The following is a 20,282-nucleotide window of genomic DNA, read 5'->3' as shown; positions in this document are numbered from 1 at the left end:
CGTTCTTACTTCATTCTTCTGCTGTTCTTAGCGAAAATCTTAAGGGAATTCTATTGAATCCTTTATTGTTGTGAGTTAAGTTGACTTGGGCGTTTTTGCTGTTGAATCCTTTTTCTTTGCAAGTTAGGCTGACTTAGGCGTTTTAAGCAGAGAATCTGCCTAAGGCCGCACGGATCGCGTGGGAAAGCTCTAAGTCCGTGACAGTTGCTTCAGTCTCAAAATTAAATGAATATTATAACACGTTGATAATTGGTTTTGTCACAACTCAAGCACGATATATTTAGAGTGATTGCAAGCATTTAATACGATAAGAAAATCAACCTCAAATGGTTCAAGATGGTGGAAAGAAACAGCAAAAGAACCGAGCATCTACTAAACTGGAAAGGACAACGACAAAACCATCCTAAAATCATTTGTAAAAAGAAGACTACATGCATAAGCAAGATTAAGAAACGTGCTACATGAGCAGACAAAAGCTTCTAAAAATAAATATTTATTAAACAATGAAAAATTTTAAAAATATAAAATTTAAGAAAACATGAGTCAAAACTGACTTATGAAATCATTTATTATTCTAAAATATTCTTAAAACAGAAACATATTATGAGATGGACGGAGAGCTTTCCAAGAGAAATTATTGGTAATCAATGATGACAGACATCATCATTTATCTATTACAATTTGTGAAGACAGTAAATATATCTACAAAATAGAATTGTAAAACGAAAAGAGAAAAATCACATGAAGTGAATGAAAAAAAGAAAGAAAGAAAGAATTGGTGGAAGAAAAAGACGAGTAATAGGTAACGGGGACTAAGACCGCGGTTGGGAAAAACAAAAGTGAAGAAAAAAAGAAAAAGGGTTTTAGAAATGGTATTAATTAACATTATATATTAGTTTACCTACCTAGTGTCACGGACCAAACTTGTGTTTTCGTTACTAAATAAAAATTATGAAGAAAATTTGAATATTTTATATTGAAAGTTAAGTAATACCAAGCAAGCAAGGTGGGTGAAATATAAGGGGACTGTGAAGTCACGTTAACATAGTATATGATGACATGTAAAATGCGGGTCATTCTTAAATCTTAATACAATGCAACATTATTAATTGCATTTTTATTTGTATCTGATTTTAATTTCTTTTTCAGAAAATACAACCAATTAGACTTATTTAATAAGAATTTGAATAAAATATAGTGATAGAAAATAATGAAATTAATTTATTTTTCTTGGCAAGAAATCAATAAAATTTTGTCGGATTTATCTCAAAACGTCTATGGCATTACGAAGATTTGTCATTGTTTTTGTAGTAAGGACATTGGAATGTCGAAGTTTACCGACAAAACAACCATAGCACCACAGCACAGCAAAGCCAAACCCCACCTCCATTACTGTTTCTCCTTCTACTCACTGCTTGCCCTACTGGACTCTGCATAGTAACGGCCACACAGTTCAAATCTCTCTCCTTTTTATGTAAGTTTTTGGTCCTCCCTCACTCTCCCCACTTCTCCATTAACGGACGGTCTCAAAGCTCCAACCTTTCGCCCACCAAATGGGGTTCTTTCTTTTCTTTTTCCTTTCGCTTCTCTCTTTAGCTTCTTCAGCTTCCAGAGTGGATCAGAAAACTTTCATCGTTAGAGTCCAAAACGAAGCCAAGCCTTCCGTTTTCACCACTCACAAGCACTGGTATGAATCTTCACTTTCCTCTGTTCTCTCCCCATCAACTCCTATCCAACTTCTTCACGTCTACGACAGCGTTTTCCACGGTTTCTCGGCTAAGCTTTCGCCGACTGAAGCCCTCAAGCTTCAAACGCTTCCCCATTTCATCGCCGTCATACCCGAACAAGTCCGGCACTTGCAAACCACGCGTTCTCCTCTCTTCTTAGGTCTCAAAACCACCGACAGTGCTGGCCTTTTGAAAGAATCCGACTTTGGGTCGGATCTTGTTATCGGAGTCATCGACACGGGTATTTGGCCCGAGCGTCAAAGCTTCAACGACCGTAACTTGGGTCCTATTAATTCTAAATGGAAAGGCCAATGTGTTACGACAAATGATTTCGGCTCCAATTCTTGTAATAAAAAGCTTATTGGAGCAAGGTATTTTTGCAGTGGTTACGAAGCAAGTAACGGCAAAATGAATGAGACCTCGGAGTTTCGTTCCCCACGAGACTCGGACGGCCACGGGACCCACACTGCTTCCATTGCCGCTGGAAGGTATGTGTTTCCAGCTTCTACATTAGGTTATGCTAAAGGAGTGGCTGCAGGGATGGCACCTAAGGCAAGGCTTGCAGCTTACAAAGTATGCTGGAATGCTGGTTGTTATGACTCTGATATTCTCGCCGCCTTTGATTCCGCCGTGGCTGATGGCGTTGATGTGATTTCGTTGAGTGTTGGTGGTGCTGTGGTGCCTTATTATCTTGACGCCATTGCGATTGGTGCTTACGGTGCTGCTGAGAAAGGGATTTTTGTGTCGGCCTCTGCTGGCAATGGAGGTCCTGGTGGACTGACTGTTACCAATGTGGCTCCATGGGTGGCTACCGTTGGTGCTGGGACGATTGATCGGGATTTTCCTGCTGATGTTAAGCTTGGAAATGGGAAAGTTGTGACTGGAGCCGGGGTTTACAATGGGCGGGGCTTGTCTCCGGGTCGGATGTACCCGTTGGTTTATGCCGGATCCGGTGGTGGTGGTGGGTATTCTTCTTCTTTGTGTTTGGAAGGTTCTTTGGATCCCGACTTTGTGAAAGGCAAAATCGTTTTGTGTGATAGAGGGATTAATTCCAGGGCTGCCAAAGGGGAAGTTGTAAAGAAAGCTGGAGGGGTTGGAATGATTTTGGCTAATGGGGTTTTCGACGGTGAAGGCCTAGTTGTCGATTGCCATGTGTTGCCAGCTACTGCTGTTGGTGCATCAAATGCAGATGAGATTAGACAATACATTGATTCCGCATCGAAGTCCAAATCATCAGCCACTGCCACTATTCTCTTTAAAGGGACTCGGTTAGGTGTGAGGCCAGCTCCTGTTGTGGCCTCATTTTCAGCTCGAGGGCCTAATCCCGAGACCCCAGAAATTTTAAAGCCTGATGTGATTGCTCCTGGATTGAACATCCTTGCTGCCTGGCCTGATAAAGTTGGTCCTGCTGGGATTCCATCAGATAACCGAAGGACAGAGTTTAATATTCTTTCAGGCACTTCAATGGCTTGCCCTCATGTTTCAGGATTGGCTGCTTTGTTGAAGGCAGCTCATCCTGATTGGAGCCCTGCAGCCATTAAGTCTGCCCTCATGACCACTGCTTACACAGTTGATAACCGTGGGGAAACTATGGTTGATGAATCCAACGGGAATACTTCAACAGTTTTGGATTTTGGATCAGGTCATGTTCACCCCACAAAGGCTATGAATCCTGGTCTGGTTTACGATGTAACTCCGATGAATTACGTGGACTTCTTGTGCAATTCAAACTATACGATTAACAACATTCAAGTGATCACCAGGAGGAATGCAGATTGCAGTGGGGCAAAAAGAGCTGGCCATGTTGGGAATCTTAATTACCCATCATTTTCTGCTGTTTTCCAACAATATGGCAAGCACACGATGTCGACACATTTCATTAGGCAAGTGACTAATGTTGGGGACCCAAATTCAGTGTACAAAGTTACAGTTAGGCCACCTAGTGGCACACTGGTGACGGTAGAACCAAAGCAACTTGTTTTTAGGAGGGGAGGCCAGAAATTGAATTTCCTTGTAAGAGTGGAGGCCACGGCAGTGAAGCTCGCTCCTGGAAGCACTAACATGAAAAGCGGTTCAATTGTGTGGTCTGATGGGAAGCACAATGTCACTAGTCCCATAGTCGTGACAATGCAGCAACCTCTATAGTAATGAGATTGTGCTGCCGTTTTCCTTCTATAGAACTCTCTCTATATAAATATGTAATGAGACTGCTGTCTTTTGCCTTATCACAAAACGGGTGGTGCTTGCATGTAATGCAAAGGAGAAGTTATAATCTGCACAGTCTACTGGACGGTGCAGGTCTAATATATATATATATATATATATATATATATATCTTTATTGTCGATCCAGAAGAAAGAATGTTTTGTAGAAATCGTGTCTTGAGAAGATGCCGAGGATAGTGTATGAAAGAAGTTTCCTTCTTTTTTCATATTTGGGACTCAATTCAGTTTTTTAGTTTGATGTAAATTTGTGTATTGCTTACGTTGGTGAATGCACGTGGGAAGTGGGGGAAGGTGTGTCTAGGTAGGTAATTGTCATGTACTGTTGCCGGTCAAAAGTAATATAATGCATGTAAATTTTAACCGCTCTACAGAAAGGCCATCATAACAATGACAATGGTTAAGACAAAAATCATGTGGGTGGTTTTGAGCATATAGGTTTGTCTGCAGGTATTGGTGGGGGTGTAATTTGAAACCAAAGAAGATGATGAGCAAAAACGAAACATCCTTCTCAAACTGACACCGCCTTTAGCTGCTCATCATATTTCAATCATTATCAATTGAAATTAGAAAGCATTGCAGTTGAACTATTTGGGAAATTTTCTGTTTTAAATGTTATGCATTAGTGGCACGCATGGAGCAAACCAAAAATGTGGAAACAAGCAAGTGTATTTGCCAAATATAGGAAGATCAAAACCAATTACTTGGGGAAGAGTGTTTCTTCTTCTTCTTTAAACAAAGTAATAAGGTGTGTTGTTGAATTTGTCAAAATCCATGGTGTTAAATTGGCTGCACGATCTATTAGGCTGCCTTTCTAAAAGCTCACATAGTTCAGAGGATGTTCTTAACGCAATCGGGCTTTTAGAAACATCATAATTCTATATACCATTAAAATGAAAAAATTACACTGATGCAACTCAAATACACTAATGAATGGTGAGACCTATCAAAATAGAAACCGATCAGCTTAGATGGTGGAGGTATAACCATGACCGGATGCATGAAACAGTCAACAAGTACAAAACAAGGTCCACACTCACATCCGTTAATTTAGAAATTTAAATTTTATAAAAATCATAATCTGTAATCGTGATGTCTGAGTTTTCACCCTTCAATTCCATTTTCACAATAACAATGGATGGGGAAGATTTTGAACCAGACTTAGCATTATAGTTATAAAGTAGGCTGCTTAATGTAAAACCAAGCCCATGCAGAGCCTACATTGCTCCAATATCCCAATGATTGAATGCCTCTTGGAACGTAAATAATTGAATCCACCATATCACTTTACATCTAAATTGGGCCAAATCCAAGCGATTGGCTATTTTTCTAATCTTCATATCTATTCTTTTTCAAATGATACCTAGATTACTTTTTTTTTTCTTTAAGTCGGTATTTTCGTTAATTAAATCTATTCCTTTTAAAAAAGATTAACCAATAAACTGATATTTAAATTATATATTTTTTCTTATTTTGGTACCTAAATCTTTTTATCATAATTGGTACCTAAATTATATTTTTTTCCAAATTGATACTTTTATTAATTCAATCGATTGTTACTTATAAGACTTTTTTTAAAAAAAATAATCAAATAAAAATTGACATGTAGCAAACAAGACAAAAAATATTATTTTCTCTTAGATATATTCTTTTTTTCTTTCTTCAAAACTAGACTGATGGTCAAACCAGTCAGGCCACCAATTCCTGACTTGATCTATTCACTCAATTTAATCAAATAAATTATATAAAAATTCATAAAAATAAAAATAAATATTTAAAAAAAATAGAAAAATCGGTTCAACTGATTTTTTAAGTTTGGTTCAATCAGTCTACACTAGTTCGCAAGTCAATCAGTTAGGCAAGAATTTTTCTCAACGATATAACATTTTGATGAAAAATGAATAATGGAAGAATAATTAAAGTACCAACTTGGGAAAAAAAAATATAATCTAGGTACTAATTTGTGAGTTAAAACATTTTTAAAATAGATTTAACGGTCTGATTAACAATTGAACTAACAAATGTATCAACTTGAAAAAATTAGTTTAAGTGCTACTTGTGACAAAAAAAAATAGATTGACAATAAATATCGTAATTTTAACCCAAAAAAGAAGAAAAAAGTCTAATTTATGATTTAAGCCTTTTATTAAAAAATGCATCCAATAAATATAAATTCAAATTTATCAAATAAACATCAGTGAAAAGGCTTGGAATGGTGTAGTTTTCCGCTTCTCATCAATTGGACTTGGGGAAATCGCTTTGAAAACAGCAACGAAAGTTGCATCATACCATGCATTTTTGTCTGTTTAAGTAGATATTTTCCTCGTATATATCAATACTTTGGTGTTGCAAAGCCGCCTGACGGCCGATCCTTTTGCCCAATTACTGTAAAAGAGTTTGAAGAAAACAAGTTGAATGCAAATTCTAGAGCTTGGTTTAATCAGTCAAGCGGGTATATATTTAGCAACGCATGGCAACTTTTTTTTATTTAATATTAATATTTATTTATTTTATATATATATTTGAAGTTTTAGAATTAGGATTAAATTTTAAAATTAATTTTTAAAATTACGATTAAATTGATATAATATGTAAAAGTTTAGAACTAAATTTGTTACTACACCGATTTTCTTTAATAGTCACGTCAATTTACCATTTGTGATTTTAATAAAAGTGATCAAAATAATTAAATTATATAATGTGTGTTTAAATTATAAAATTTTATTTTAAGTGTCTAAAATAAAAGTTTTAATAGTTGAGTGATTATTTATAATTAAACTATATTGTCGAAAAAGTTTGTAAAATATATAATTTTAAATTTAAATGAATACTAGTTTTAAAAGTTGTGTTTGAAACTATTTAATCTTCTATAAGAAAAATGGGATACATTAAACAACACAAATACTCTATAATTAATAATTTATAGAAAAAATAGTTTTGAGCTCTGAATTTGTGTCGGTTAATTGGTTGATACTAAACTGAATCAAAAGCTTAAAAATATTTAGAGTGCACTCATTTAATAAAATTCATATTTATGGAAGCAACAATGGGAACGAAAACTTGAAGAAATAAACTAAAACCCGTAGTTTGACATGTGAAGAAGATTCAGCAGTCTTATCCATCCAGATGTTAGATAAGATCAAAGGGAATACTAATCATGTCGTCATGCCAAGAGACAGCTCCAAAAGCGATAACCCACCCTGGTCTGGTCCTACCTAAAACACTAAAAAACAAATTGATGAAGTCATTTCTTTAGCTGTCGATTGGTCATTTCTTTGCTGCAACTTGGGTTTTAATTCATTGTATCATTAATCAAGAATAAAATATGGGTCACGTATTGGTTATGTACTTTTTTCTTTAACCAATATTAACAATACTTCTTTTGTTAAAGTGAAGCATTAGGTAACAAGCTTTGCTCAAACTATTCCTTTCAACTTTTTAATTAAGGTTGTTAATTGGATTAAGTTACTTGAAAGGATAATCTACCCGTGGTAGATCAACGAAGAGGAAGACTTCATGGCTATTAAGCCTTTTGAAAGGTCACTCCTCATTATGACTAGTCTGTTAATTAATAATAAAGAATTGAAACAACTTGTGTTCAGTGGCTGAACTCTTTCTTTCGACATGAAGAAGGAAAATATTGTTTTGTTGAGAAAATAATATCAATTAGCAATAAGGATAAGAAAAATAAGATGTTGATTACGGATAATATATAATCGGGTCGGATGATAACAAATATTGAATTACAACTGCCGTATGATGAAAAGATTTTGTTTTTTTTTTTTTGTAGAATTTAATTGGTTGATATAGAAATGAGGGTGCTTATTTTGCAAAATAGAAACTATGGGCTAAAATAATGCTTGAAACTGTGACCACAGTTTCAATCACAAAATCAAAAGTGTGTAAAAGATAAAGATGAACACTGAGATTCCTTATGCAATTTAACCTCAATTTACATTTGCAGGGCCTTACCCAGAACAATGATTCACTATCTTTCTCTTAGTATAATCAATTATTTAAGTTTTAACACGGTCTAAACTTAGCGACTTCACCATTGTATAAAGACTAGACCAATCTCCCACTAAGCTTCCCCCTCGAAAGCTTAGTTTTGCAACTCAAGAGACTCTTGGTTGCTTACAAAAACAATACGCACATATGCGTTCCTAACTTGAATAAATTTGTGCTCTCTCAAATTTTAGGTCTCTTGGTTACTCTCTATATTCACATCAACCTAAACAAAACTTAAGTTTATATACTACTAAAGTTTTACTTACAAAAGAGTTATAATCTAATCAATTTTCTATAAAGTAAAGCTAAAATCAGCATAAGATAATATTTTCATAAGAGTCCTGATGTGATCCAATGTTTTCAACTATAAAAAGTGATTTTACTAGTTCAGCAAGTGACTTAACTTAATCCGCAAGAAATCAATTTTCAAGTCTTCAATTTCAACTCAATTGGTCTTCATGTTAGGGGTTCTAATTTTTCCAAATAATTCCACAACATGTAGTTCAATACTTTTTTTTTTCTAAAATCTGTTAACTTTGAATAATAGGCAAGCTTGGCAATGAAACATTGCCTGAAGTTGTGGCCACTGTTTCAGCCACAGAAACAGCCTCATAATTAACCTTGCCTTCAAATGTGTCGACAATCTTCCCCTTTGACAATTTTTGAACAATACATATACAGGGAAAATAAAACATCACAATCACATATTTCCCTCTAAGTAACTCTCCCTTGGCAAAAACAATCTTTAATTATTAAAATAAGTATTAAGTACAAACTTGTTAATGTGATCCAAAACATGTAAGGGTAGGTGTACGAGATTATTGGACTGAGTGAACATTTGAACAGACAAAAGAAGAATCATCATACCAAATTAACGAGAATTGAAACCCTAAGTTTGTGGTTATTGTTGCCCAAAAAACCATCATACCACCACCACCACCACCATCATCACCATACGACCACAACATTACTCCTCCCTTTTTGTTCAATTATTGCAAAAGGATCACTGAAATTGCCTGGCTAAAATATCTAGCTTCATGGCCAATAGTTTGTTGTTGCGAGCTTTGAGGTCTTTGATCTATCTCTCATTGGCAGCAATCACATCAGAAAGCAAATTGAGGATCCTTTGAACAATAACAGTTGATATGCTTGAAGAACGAGAAAATGTGTCAATATTTACGCCAACGGTTTCAAGCACTATTGTGTCTTTAGTAGAGGCTTCTTCCTCTTCCACATTCCCAAGGTCTAAGGGAGCATTTTTACTTCTAATCACTTCTATGAGAACTTCAACTTAGGAGGTAGCTTCTTATACTTCTTAGTAGATTTAACAATTTTGTTATTTTGCAAAAACATGATTTGAAATATGAGAGATGGATAAGGAAACTAAGCTTACTATAAACCTTCTCAGCATGTTGATATATCTTAGTAAAGATCAAGTCTCCAACATCGAATTGGATTCCAACTCCCACCTTCTTCAATAGGGCAATTATCTTCTTTGTCATATTATGCCTTTGACTGTTGGGAAGCCAATTCCTCGTGGCTTTGGCATAGAGGGCAACATAGGTTGGTTCCAGGGTAGAAGAGTGAAGTTTGGAACCAAAAGTCATGTGAGAGGGACACCATTTGTAATCTGGGCAGCAATAGGTTAGGACATTAACGTGATTTCTCGAACGGGGTTAAGACTCGGTTGATGAGTGACATCAACTCGATAAATGACTTTATAAATAGTATAAATTATTAAAATAATACTAAAAATCTTATCACATATGTATACAAATAGAAAATAAAAAATCTAAATACAAATGAAATATTGTATTTTTAATAATAGATTATAAAAAATTGATCCAAATTTTTTGTTTCTATATTTCAAAACTATATATTTTAATTAAAATAATATAAAATCGATCATTGTTAAAAGGAACTGAACGGATAAATTCCAAAATTCTTATCCAAAGCTTGAACCTTCAACAAGTGGATTCTTTTCTTTTCTTTTAAGTTTTGGATTCCCGTATGTTGTTATTATTTTATTATTATTTAGTCATTTTCTTTTATTTGAATACATTATTATTAAGATTGATATTAAAGTTAATGAAATTTATCTTGTTTACGACAAATATTTATTATTATTTTCTTAAATTACATGATTCAATTCATAAGAAATTTCATTTTAAAATTTTGGAAACTCTTTTAGATTATATGCAAGATAAAAGGTTGGATCCTTTTCACCAACGAAGTTGCTGATTCATTAGGTTTTTCTTTTATTATGTTAAATAAGAAATTTAAAACGTTAAATAATAAAAGTTTAAACACGTGTCTGCATAAATAGAGTTCATGACTAATTTGGATCTTAAGTAGTTAAGTTCAAGACATTTTTATAATTTCATAATTGAATTGATAGTTAAGTTAAAATGATATAAACAAATTAAAGTACTTAAATATATATATATATATATATATATATATAATTGAGTCGGACACTAATTAAGAGCGAGTGTTTAAATATTTTAATATTATTTATTTTAAATTTAACTTTTCTTGTCCAAAAAAAGAAAAACAAGCCATAAATTATAAATACTATGAAAATATTGCATGATATTTGTGACATCATTCTCGAAATGATTAAAATCAGATCATGAATTCAAATGAAATACTGATATAGTCAAATCTGGTGTCGAAAATTCTATAGGTAGAGTGTAAACACCAGCCTTTGAAATCAGAAGCTTCTCAAGACAACTAAATTTTGATAATTGAAAGAGATTGTCATGTTTATAACATACAATAAATAATAAAATTAAAATTAAAGTAGTAACATATGCACTCCAATTACATTTCAATTTGTAGAATCATGCTTTTATAAATAAAATGGTTAATTATATAAATATTTAGGATTAGATGTGAGAAACGTAGAAACCCAGATTTTAATTGTTTTGTAATTACCACATTCCCAGTCCCACATGCAGTTTTAAAATATGAAATTTACCTGCTCCTTAAGACTAGAGGATTAATCCAAATAAATAAAGGAAAAGTCATGTTTTTGCAACTGCAACCTCCCTTTGACTACCAGATCTCACCAAAATTTTCCTTCATCTGCTTTTATGGATATTATAATTTTCTATTTTCTTTATCCATTGTTTATTCATACAGTCGTTTTAAATATCCGATGTTCAAATATCAGCCATTACTAAATTCTTTTATTTATTCACATGTTATATATATATATATATATATATTGAAAATGACTTATTTTTCTAGAAAAACTAATATTTTCTAATGCTTGAATGAATCATGTAAAATATTTTCTATTATTTGCAGATTTCTTGAAAATATTTCATAAAATTTGTTTTCAACGAAACAAACATTCATTTGAGATTTATGATAAAGAGTTTAAATGAAGTAGTGAATTGATTACAAAGTGACGTTAATGTGAAATTATAGTAAATAATGAATCTTCATTATGTTAAAGATTAAATTGTAAACTTTGTGAAATTTATAATCGAAACAAGAGAAGTGATATGCATGAAAATTTGTTATGCGAAATAAGATATTATAATGAGTTATTTGATTAAAGTGCTTATATGATGAAAAATAAATTACATGGCGGTAGGGACTAAATTGAAAATTGTACAAAAGTTTAAGTGTGAAACAATTTAATATGTGAATAATGAAATTATGCTAAAAATTTTAATAAATGTGTTATATATGAGATGACGAAGTATGCATAAAGTATTGTAAAAGTGAATTTGTGGAAAAATATGAAATTTTTATGATGATAAGGACTAAATTGTTAAACTTGAGAAAATATGTGGATGGAATAATAGAAGTTGAGATAAATTATGTGATCAAAGTGTAACAAGAAAGAAAATTGATTTAATATGATTAATTAGTGAATATTGAACTTTTAAGACAAAAATAGACTAAATTGAAAAGTTATGAAAATTTATAAGAAAATATTTGATAAGTGAAGAATGTAATGGAGAAAGTAACATTCCGGTGTTTTGGCCTGATGTTCGAGTTGGGATGGGGGTATTACAGTGAGCAGAGCCTTATCAGTTTGGAAAATATCTTACGAATTTTTTTTTGGTAGGATATTTTATGGGAATACTAATGTAATTTTACGTTGAGTAGAAAACTTTTTACATGAAATAAACATAGAAAAAAAGCAGAGAATATTTTTCGTAACATTTTTTATATTAAAACAAATGGAGCTTAAATATCATAAATAACAATGTAATAACTGAATTTCTCTTTTTTTATTTTATTTAAATTTTGTTCTTAAAAGTTGATTGTGGGTTTGGCTGTTGTTGATTAAGTTAAATAATTAATTGATAATGACAAATAGTTGTTTCTTTCAATTTGTTGGTTCCTCGAGGGTAGTAATTTGACGGCTGAATCTGTGGGCTGCCTTGGTTGTCAAGTAAATATAATATGGGATTTGGGACCTATACTTGTCCTAAAAGGGGATGCCGTTTTATTTTTGTTGGTTAATTTTATATTTACTCCGCTGGCCAATAAAACCTTAATGGAGGATTCTTTTTTCTGGCAGAAAATGGAATTTTTTTTACTTGAATATAGTATTTTTAAAATAAATTTCTATATAAAAGTTACTTTTTAAAATAAGTTTTCTTTTTCATATTTGTTGGTAGGGGTGTGCATAATTCGGGTAAAACCGAAAAAATTCGGTTAACCGACCGAATTCGGTTAATTGGTCCGTTAACCGAATTTTTTCGGTCGGGGGTCGATTAATTTTTTTATGATTTTTCGGTTAACGGTTAATTCGGTTCGAAACCGGTCGGTTAACCGAAAATTTTCGGTTAACCGAAAAAATTAATAAATAAAATTATCCAACCCAACCCAAACTCAATTACCCAACCCAATAAAACTAAAGTTTACCCAATTACCCAATCCAATAAAACTAAAACTAAAAGACAACCCAATTTACTAAAGTCTAAAACCCAATTTACTTTAATAATTTATAAATTTTTAAATTTTAAAATAAAAATTAAAAAATTCGGTAATTCGGTATTTTTCGTAATTCGTTAATTCGTTAATTCGGTTAATTCGGTAATTCGGTAATTGGGTAATTTTAACCAAAAATAAAATACATAATTTTGGTTAATTCGTTAATCGACCTTATTAACGAAAAAATTTCGGTTCGGTTAATTTTTTAAAAAAATCGGTTCGTTAACGGTTAAAATTTTTGGAAGGTCGGTTAATTCGGTTATAGTAATTTCGGGTCGGTTAACCGGTCGGTTAACCGAATGAACACCCCTATTTGTTGGTGTCTAGATTTACGTTGGATAAAAAATATATTTTTTGATCTAAACATCCATGAATATAAAAAAAGTTTTAGGATTTGTTGAAAAATTTTATACTTTGTTGTTACATATAAAAATTTGATATGAAAAAACAAAAACTTTGCTCTTATAAATGTCGAATTCATACACTTTGTTAGCTATAAGATTGGCACCTATAAATGTCTAAATTTATTAAGCATTACCTAATAATGAGAGTAAAATTTTGTGGCACAAGACAAACAGCTCAACACCCATTGTCGATGTAGTCTTTCCAAGAAAAAACAATCTGCTTATAATTGAAGTGTTAGTTGTAACTTGTAAGTTGGCGATTGAAGTTATGAGTAAGGATTTGTTCGAATGGAAATACAAAGTTTTGAGTTATAGTTAAACAAAAATCTCTAAACTAAATTAATATTGTTTTTATAAATATTGAAAAAGAATATTTTTTTATTTAACGAAAGACAAAAATGTTAAATTAAGAGTTATTTGGTTACATCGTTGGTGAGTAACTTAACTCCCGTTTTCTAGTTTATAATATATCAAAAATAAAATTCACTTTTACTAATTATTATTGTTGAGGAAAAGAAAGTGTAAAAAAGAAGAAGATTCACAAGAGATTTCATGCCCAGAATTATGTTCAAGTTTAGTGAAGGGTACAATAGTTATAGGTAAGGCATGTGGCCAGCTATCCCCAAGCTTGGACACGTATCCGCGTGGGTCTGACTTGGTATGCCATGTAAGTGGCATGATAGCTTCCCACTCATATAACGTAGGCTTTCTTGTTATCGAGATGCAGATAATGGGTAAAACCAAAAAATATTTTTGGAATAGATTGAAATTAAATTATAATTTTCTTTATGAAATATAAAAATAGGATAAAGTTTGAATTTAGGTTATATTTGAGGTAATAAATATATTAATCTTAAATTGTTATATTAATTTATATATTTGTAATTTTTTAAAGAATTAAACTACAATCTAATATTTTTGGATCAAAGTACAATTTCCTCATCTCAAATTTGTAAATTTCACAAAAAGTATGGACGTAAAAGTAAAGTTACAACTCATACACGCCTCTGCATGAAATATAAATCGCCCACCATTGGAAACCAAGGCATCCATTTCAGTTCACTACCCCAACAACCCAAACAAACAAACAAAAAAGGAATCGCCTCTACTTCTACTTTTTACATAATTCTCACTTTCAATTCCCTCACTCTGATCAAGCCGCCATGTGTGGAGGTGCTATAATCTCTGATTTTATTGCTCCGGTGCGGTCGCGTCGGCTGACGGCTGACTACTTGTGGCCCGATCTGAGAAAATCGCAATCGAAAAAGGCTTCCAGTAATAGGTACTCGAAGCCGGCGATCGATTTCACCGATAACTTCGAGGCCGACTTTCAAGACTTCAAGGATGATAAATCCGATATCGAAGACTATGATGTTGATGATGTTTTGGCTGATGCCAAGCCCTTTGCGTTCTCTGCCGCAAAGAAAGCATCTTCTACTGTTTCTCATGGTAAGCAATGACAGCAATAATGATCTCTTCTTCTTTTTTTTGACCTTTGATTTTTTTTAAATTCTTTTGTAAGAAATAAGTCCTTTTGCTTTGTTGTAATTTTTTTTCTAGATTCTACTCGTTGCAGGATATTTTTTGAAAAAAGTTGAAACTTAAAATTTTATAATTTTTTTGAAAAGCTCTTTTTTTTTTTTTTACTGATTTTTTCCAGTTGCTGGTAGGTTTCGTCTCTGGCTATGTGTATGCGATTTTCCCTTTTTCCTGCTGTATTTCTGTGTTTTATCTGCTTTAGAAAGTAATTATTTTCATTTGCTGTTTAAGATTTGTTTGTAAGCAGAAAGGCATGAGGAAGAAAAAAATTATTAGTAGTTGGATCATAAATCTTAGCAACTTAACGTTTATTCAACTTGAAAAAAAAGGAGGCCAAAAAAGAAATTTGAATAATTAAAGATCTGCAAGAACAGTGTCTTTTACCATAAAGCCCAAACCAGCTGAGTTTGAAGTTTCTCTGTTGAGAATGATATTCCCTTTATAATTCTGGATGTTTTGGTTCTTGGGAATCTAGTTCGTTTTTCATTGTGCTGTTTGTTTTTGGTCATTATTGTTACCTTTCCTCGAGGGGTTAAAAAGAGGAAACTGTAATCTTATGTTTTTCAACCATTAGTCGTTTTTTGGACCTTTTACTGAAATTAACTTCTAATTTATATTAAAAATGGAATTTAAACTGTGCTTCTTTCTTATTGTTTTAGTCTGACCGATCTGTATGGTTCTTAGATATCTACTTCCCTTTTGTCTTTTGGCGTTTGAAGTCATTTTTTTGTGCCTAAAATTTGTAGGAAATTGAGTTTCAAACCTCAAGTAATAGTTTTGTGGATCATAATTTCAAAAATATTTTTCTCATGATGTCCTTACTCTTGAAGTTCCTATGTTTTGTTGCCTGGTGGAAGTTTTCTTATGATTTATTGTTTTCATCAACCATAACATGTATTATAAGGTTCATGCATGTGTGTATTAGTCTTGAAACTTTTTGTTTTCAATTGTGAAGTTTCTAACTCTGTAAAATCTGTGGAATTCAAAGCTCAAGCTGAGAAGTCTGCAAAAAGAAAGAGGAAGAGCCAATATCGAGGAATTCGACAGCGTCCATGGGGTAAATGGGCTGCTGAGATCCGAGACCCGAGGAAAGGGGTTAGGGTCTGGCTAGGAACTTTCAATACTGCTGAAGAAGCTGCAAGAGCTTATGATTCTGAGGCACGAAGAATTCGGGGTAAGAAAGCAAAGGTGAACTTCCCTGATGAGATGCCACGCACCTCTCCAAAACGTGTGATTAAGACAAATGATGAGAAACCACTTCCCATGTCAAATTTGAGCCCTGTTGAACCAAATATCAACCAGAATTTCAATTGCTTGAACAAACCAGAGCAGGTCTTTTATGATACCATGGGTTTCGTTGAAGAGAAGGCACCAATGGATCCATTTGCTTATGTGGACACTGTTCCTGCTGCTGTTGATGTTGGATTGAAACCCTTTGGCCAATCTGACAATACCCCCTTGTATTTCAGCTCAGACCAGGGAAGTACTTCCTTCGACTGTTCTGACTTCGGCTGGGGAGAACATGGTGCAAAGACTCCGGAAATATCATCTGCTCTTGAAGCTACTATGGAGGGTGATGATTTTCTGGTGGATGCAAACCCTAAGAAGAAGCTGAAACCAAGCTCTGAGAATGTTATGCCTATTGAGGACAATTCAGCAGAGAGTTTGTCTGATGAGCTACTGGCTTTGGGCGATCAGATGAAGTACCCATTTCTTGAGGGCAACTGGGATGCCACCCTTGATGCGTTACTCAATGGAGATGCAAGTCAGTATGGTGGAGCTCTAACGGATCTTTGGAGCTTTGGGGACTTCCCTGCCGTGGCTGGTGGTCATTTCTGAGAACATTTTCTCTTACTAGTTTTTGTAAATAAGGCATGTTAGCCGGTTTTATCAATTGTGTTGATCTCTAACAACTTTTCATTTTTCTGGACAAATTTTCAGTAATTTATATCTTACTTTTTTTTTTCTTGTTTATTGTACTTAGGAATTGGTCAATCTGCTATGGAGTAAAACAGCTATACAATGCTTGACCCAATTTAGTATAGACTTTAAATTTTGAGTGACTATCAGTGACCATGTGTGATTTAGGATGAAAGACTGAAAGCAGATGAAGGTGTAACCCTTGCTATTTGTTTCTCCCATAGTCCCGTTCGGGTACATTAAAATCGATCCTTGTAGATTTGGCATCACATATATGTACATGTATATAAAAAACTACGAAAATATGGCATATAAATTTAGAGCTTTGTTAAATTTGGAATCTAGTAGTAAGAAATTTCGTGTAGAATAGCCACGTGAAGCAGGAAAAATTGGGCAAAAAGGGGGAAATTATTCAATCTTCGGCTCTTTCTATCTCTCTTGCATGTGGGGAGCATAGCCAGTTTATTCTCTACATGGAACGTGTCGACACGATAGGGTCAATAATCTGTCATGGGATTTTGTTGGGTAGCTGAAGGTCAAGGGATTTAGCTATAAATTTTGTTTATTTAATTTAGCTATCATTGTGAGGTCAGCTTTGCTGGTGAGCTGGGTCCCAGTATCATGGGTTTATAGGGGGTGGCAACCCTAGGAAGATGAGCCCCCACTTCCCTGCCTGCATAGCAGGAATACTTTGTGAAGGACATGGTGAAAAAGGACAAGAATGAAAGTAAGCTTGTAAGATGTCTCGTGATTTTCCATAACAATGGCTGCAGAAGCAGCCCAGTAGCACACCACCACCACGCACCAGCATCCCCGGCCCTTTTTGCCCATACCAATCAATACCCACTAAACAAACAAACAAACAAAAAAACGTGGCCTAGTTCAAGTGCCTATGGGGATATTGTTTAGTCATTACATTTCAGCTCCCTAGACTTCAACAATGGAGGCTGTACGGAATCAACATGTCTAATTATTAAGTTCATGCGGGAGGGAAACTTCAATAAAAGGATATACTTAAGTCTGAATTTTTATTTTTGAGTCATTTCTTTGCATTCAATCTACCTCTGAAATCTATTCGAGGCTTTGGGATCCCATTAAGAAAGGAATAATAGAATGCTATAGTTAAAAGGAAAACATCAAATTCCTTCTTAATCTCCAAGCAGCAACAATAAACTAAAGGTTAAATCACCACTTAAACTGTTCCATTAGTTTAACATAGTCCAAAAATGCAGGCTTATCATGCATGCACCAATGAACCATTCAGGTTGTTTACATTTCCGCCAACCATTGAAACAAGAGCGTTTTCTCAGAAGCTGCTGTTTCTTTCTCTCCGTATATCTTCTAATCATAGTTTCCACCGTAGGTTTGGGTGGATTGCTTGTCGTATTCGTTTTGAAGCCTCAAAAGCCGGTGTTTTCGATCCAAACTGTAAGATTAGATGCGTACCAGTTGAACGTTTATTCCAACACAACCCTGTTTGTCTCGGCTGTTGCATCCATGGTTCTAAATGCTAGCAATCCTAACAAAATTGGCCTCAGATACAGCCCTTCAAGGCTTCAACTCTACTCGGAAGGACTTCCGATGGCGGTTATCCGAGTTCCCGGGTTCTTTCAACCCGCTCATAGTAACAATGTCAGTTTGACAGCAAGGGTTTTGATTCCTTGTGTGAATGTTACCCAAATTCTGGGCGGGGCTTGGTTGCAAGACCAGCAGGGGCACAACATTGTTCCAATGAAACTATCAGGTGACATTAGAGTGAACCTCCATTTTACACAGACAACCCTGCCAAAGATCAAGGTTTGTACTTGTAAATCTTTCACCTTGGATGATCATTTTACCTTATGAATTTCTTGTTTCTCAAGTCATTCAAATGAGATGAAACTTAAATTTGCGAACCCTAAATCTTTTTTTTCTGACGTAGTGATTATGCATTATCATGTTACAGGTGGCCTTGGATTGTGACATAAGTTTCGAGTATAAGGAATTGGCCTTCTTAAACGAAGCTTACATCAAGAAACCACCTAAAGATCTACTTGTAAGTGTTGCTTCAGATATAAAATTAATTACCCAGTTTCCCTTCATTAACCACAAGCTCTCTTGGATGCTATTTTGTAAAACAAAATTCTCGACTTTGCAGGCACCTTTTTCAAATGATTCCAACTCCTTTCTCAAGAAATGTGCTTTGGCTATCTATGTATAAAAGAAATCGGCAGTTTACTTGATAAGGAAGTTTCTTTTTTTTCCCCCTGAATGTATAGAAGCTTTAGACAATATGAGGATGTGTATAATATTATATTAAGCCAAGAACGATGTTGGGCAGAATGAAGGAATAAAAAGTTGTGTTGAAAGTCATTTAAAGAGTTTGGCATTAATTTTAAGGAGGTTTGTATAATTAAGATCGCATGATTTCGCACACAATTAATTTAGAATAAATTTAGTGTTAATGGTAAATTTGTTTAATTTTATATTTAATTTATCAAATATAACTCCATGGATGTGATTTAATTGAGTTTTAATGTTGATTTTATAAAATTTAATTGCTAATATTATTAGTTAATTATGAATTTTATTAAAATAATTATAAAACTTGAATTAAACATTAAAAAGTTAGTACTCTTAATTTCAGATACCAAAACATATAACTTTTTGTTAAATACAAGTGCCACATTGGACTAAAAATAAACACATATACAAGATTTAAAAAAAGTATCAAACTCATGTGCCAAATAATGTATTAAATCTAATAATAAAAATAGAACCCATCTCTTAAATTCCACTATAACTGAAAAAGGAAAACATTCTAAATAAATTTAAATTTTGACTACATTATTTGGTATTTGAAAATTATATATATATATTTATATATATATATATATTCTAAAATGTAATTGAGGTTTTTATTCAATATATTATTTGGAATTTTCGAAAATTACATATTTTTTATACAATATTAATGATAAGAGATGAGATAATACGATATGAATCAGTATTAAATATGTCCGACAAAAACTTTAATTACCGTTCTATTTAAATCAAGACCAAATATTACACATATTAATCCGAATAATTGATGCCAACATATTATTCCAATTTGACTTAGGGTTTAAGAGAGAAAATATAAAAGAAAAAAGTATTCACTTTAAATGGAAGTTACTCAAAATTTATTAAAAGAAAATCATTTACTTAAATTAATAATATGCTGACACCAATTTTGAGGTGCTTATATTTTTAATTGCCATCCCCTAGGGAACCTTCCTCTTCTATTTTTTCCTTTTGCAAAATTTTTAAGATTTATTAGTGAATCTTTATTTTTAATATTCATTTTTTATATCATTCATGTCTATTTTACAATCCATTTTCGATGTCTATTGTATCTAACCTTTTCTCTTTGATCTCAATTGTTTGTCATGTATACACAAATTTAAATTGACCAATCATATTATCAATTAAAGACGTCTTATATCAGTTCATTACATCAAGGCTCTCCACTTCAAACTCAAAAA

At 33.2% G+C, this 20,282-nt stretch overlaps 3 protein-coding genes across 3 annotated transcripts; all 3 read left to right on the top strand.

Moving 5' to 3' along the window:
• Window positions 1–1,302: 1,302 nt before the first annotated feature.
• LOC105769226 (subtilisin-like protease SBT1.5) lies at window positions 1,303–4,326 on the top strand. The gene has a single exon (XM_012589711.2). It carries the CDS (start codon window positions 1,554–1,556, stop codon window positions 3,870–3,872), a length of 2,319 nt encoding a protein of 772 aa, XP_012445165.1. The 5' UTR covers window positions 1,303–1,553; the 3' UTR covers window positions 3,873–4,326.
• Window positions 4,327–14,358: 10,032 nt separating this feature from the next.
• LOC105769289 (ethylene-responsive transcription factor RAP2-12) lies at window positions 14,359–16,894 on the top strand. The gene is made up of 2 exons (XM_012589816.2): window positions 14,359–14,769; window positions 15,848–16,894. The coding sequence occupies exons 1-2, from the start codon at window positions 14,484–14,486 to the stop codon at window positions 16,696–16,698; spliced, it is 1,137 nt and encodes a 378-aa protein (XP_012445270.1). The 5' UTR covers window positions 14,359–14,483; the 3' UTR covers window positions 16,699–16,894.
• A 1-nt stretch (window position 16,895) lies between these two features.
• On the top strand, window positions 16,896–19,209 carry LOC105769290 (uncharacterized). The gene is made up of 3 exons (XM_012589818.2): window positions 16,896–18,576; window positions 18,725–18,814; window positions 18,917–19,209. Exons 1-3 carry the CDS (start codon window positions 18,019–18,021, stop codon window positions 18,977–18,979), a joined length of 711 nt encoding a protein of 236 aa, XP_012445272.1. The 5' UTR covers window positions 16,896–18,018; the 3' UTR covers window positions 18,980–19,209.
• Window positions 19,210–20,282: the final 1,073 nt, after the last annotated feature.

Source organism: Gossypium raimondii, chromosome 5 (assembly GCF_025698545.1).
Source record: "Gossypium raimondii isolate GPD5lz chromosome 5, ASM2569854v1, whole genome shotgun sequence".
NCBI lineage: Eukaryota > Viridiplantae > Streptophyta > Magnoliopsida > Malvales > Malvaceae > Gossypium > Gossypium raimondii.
Note: the sequence above shows the minus strand (reverse complement) of the source record. Positions and strands in the feature narration are given on the sequence as shown.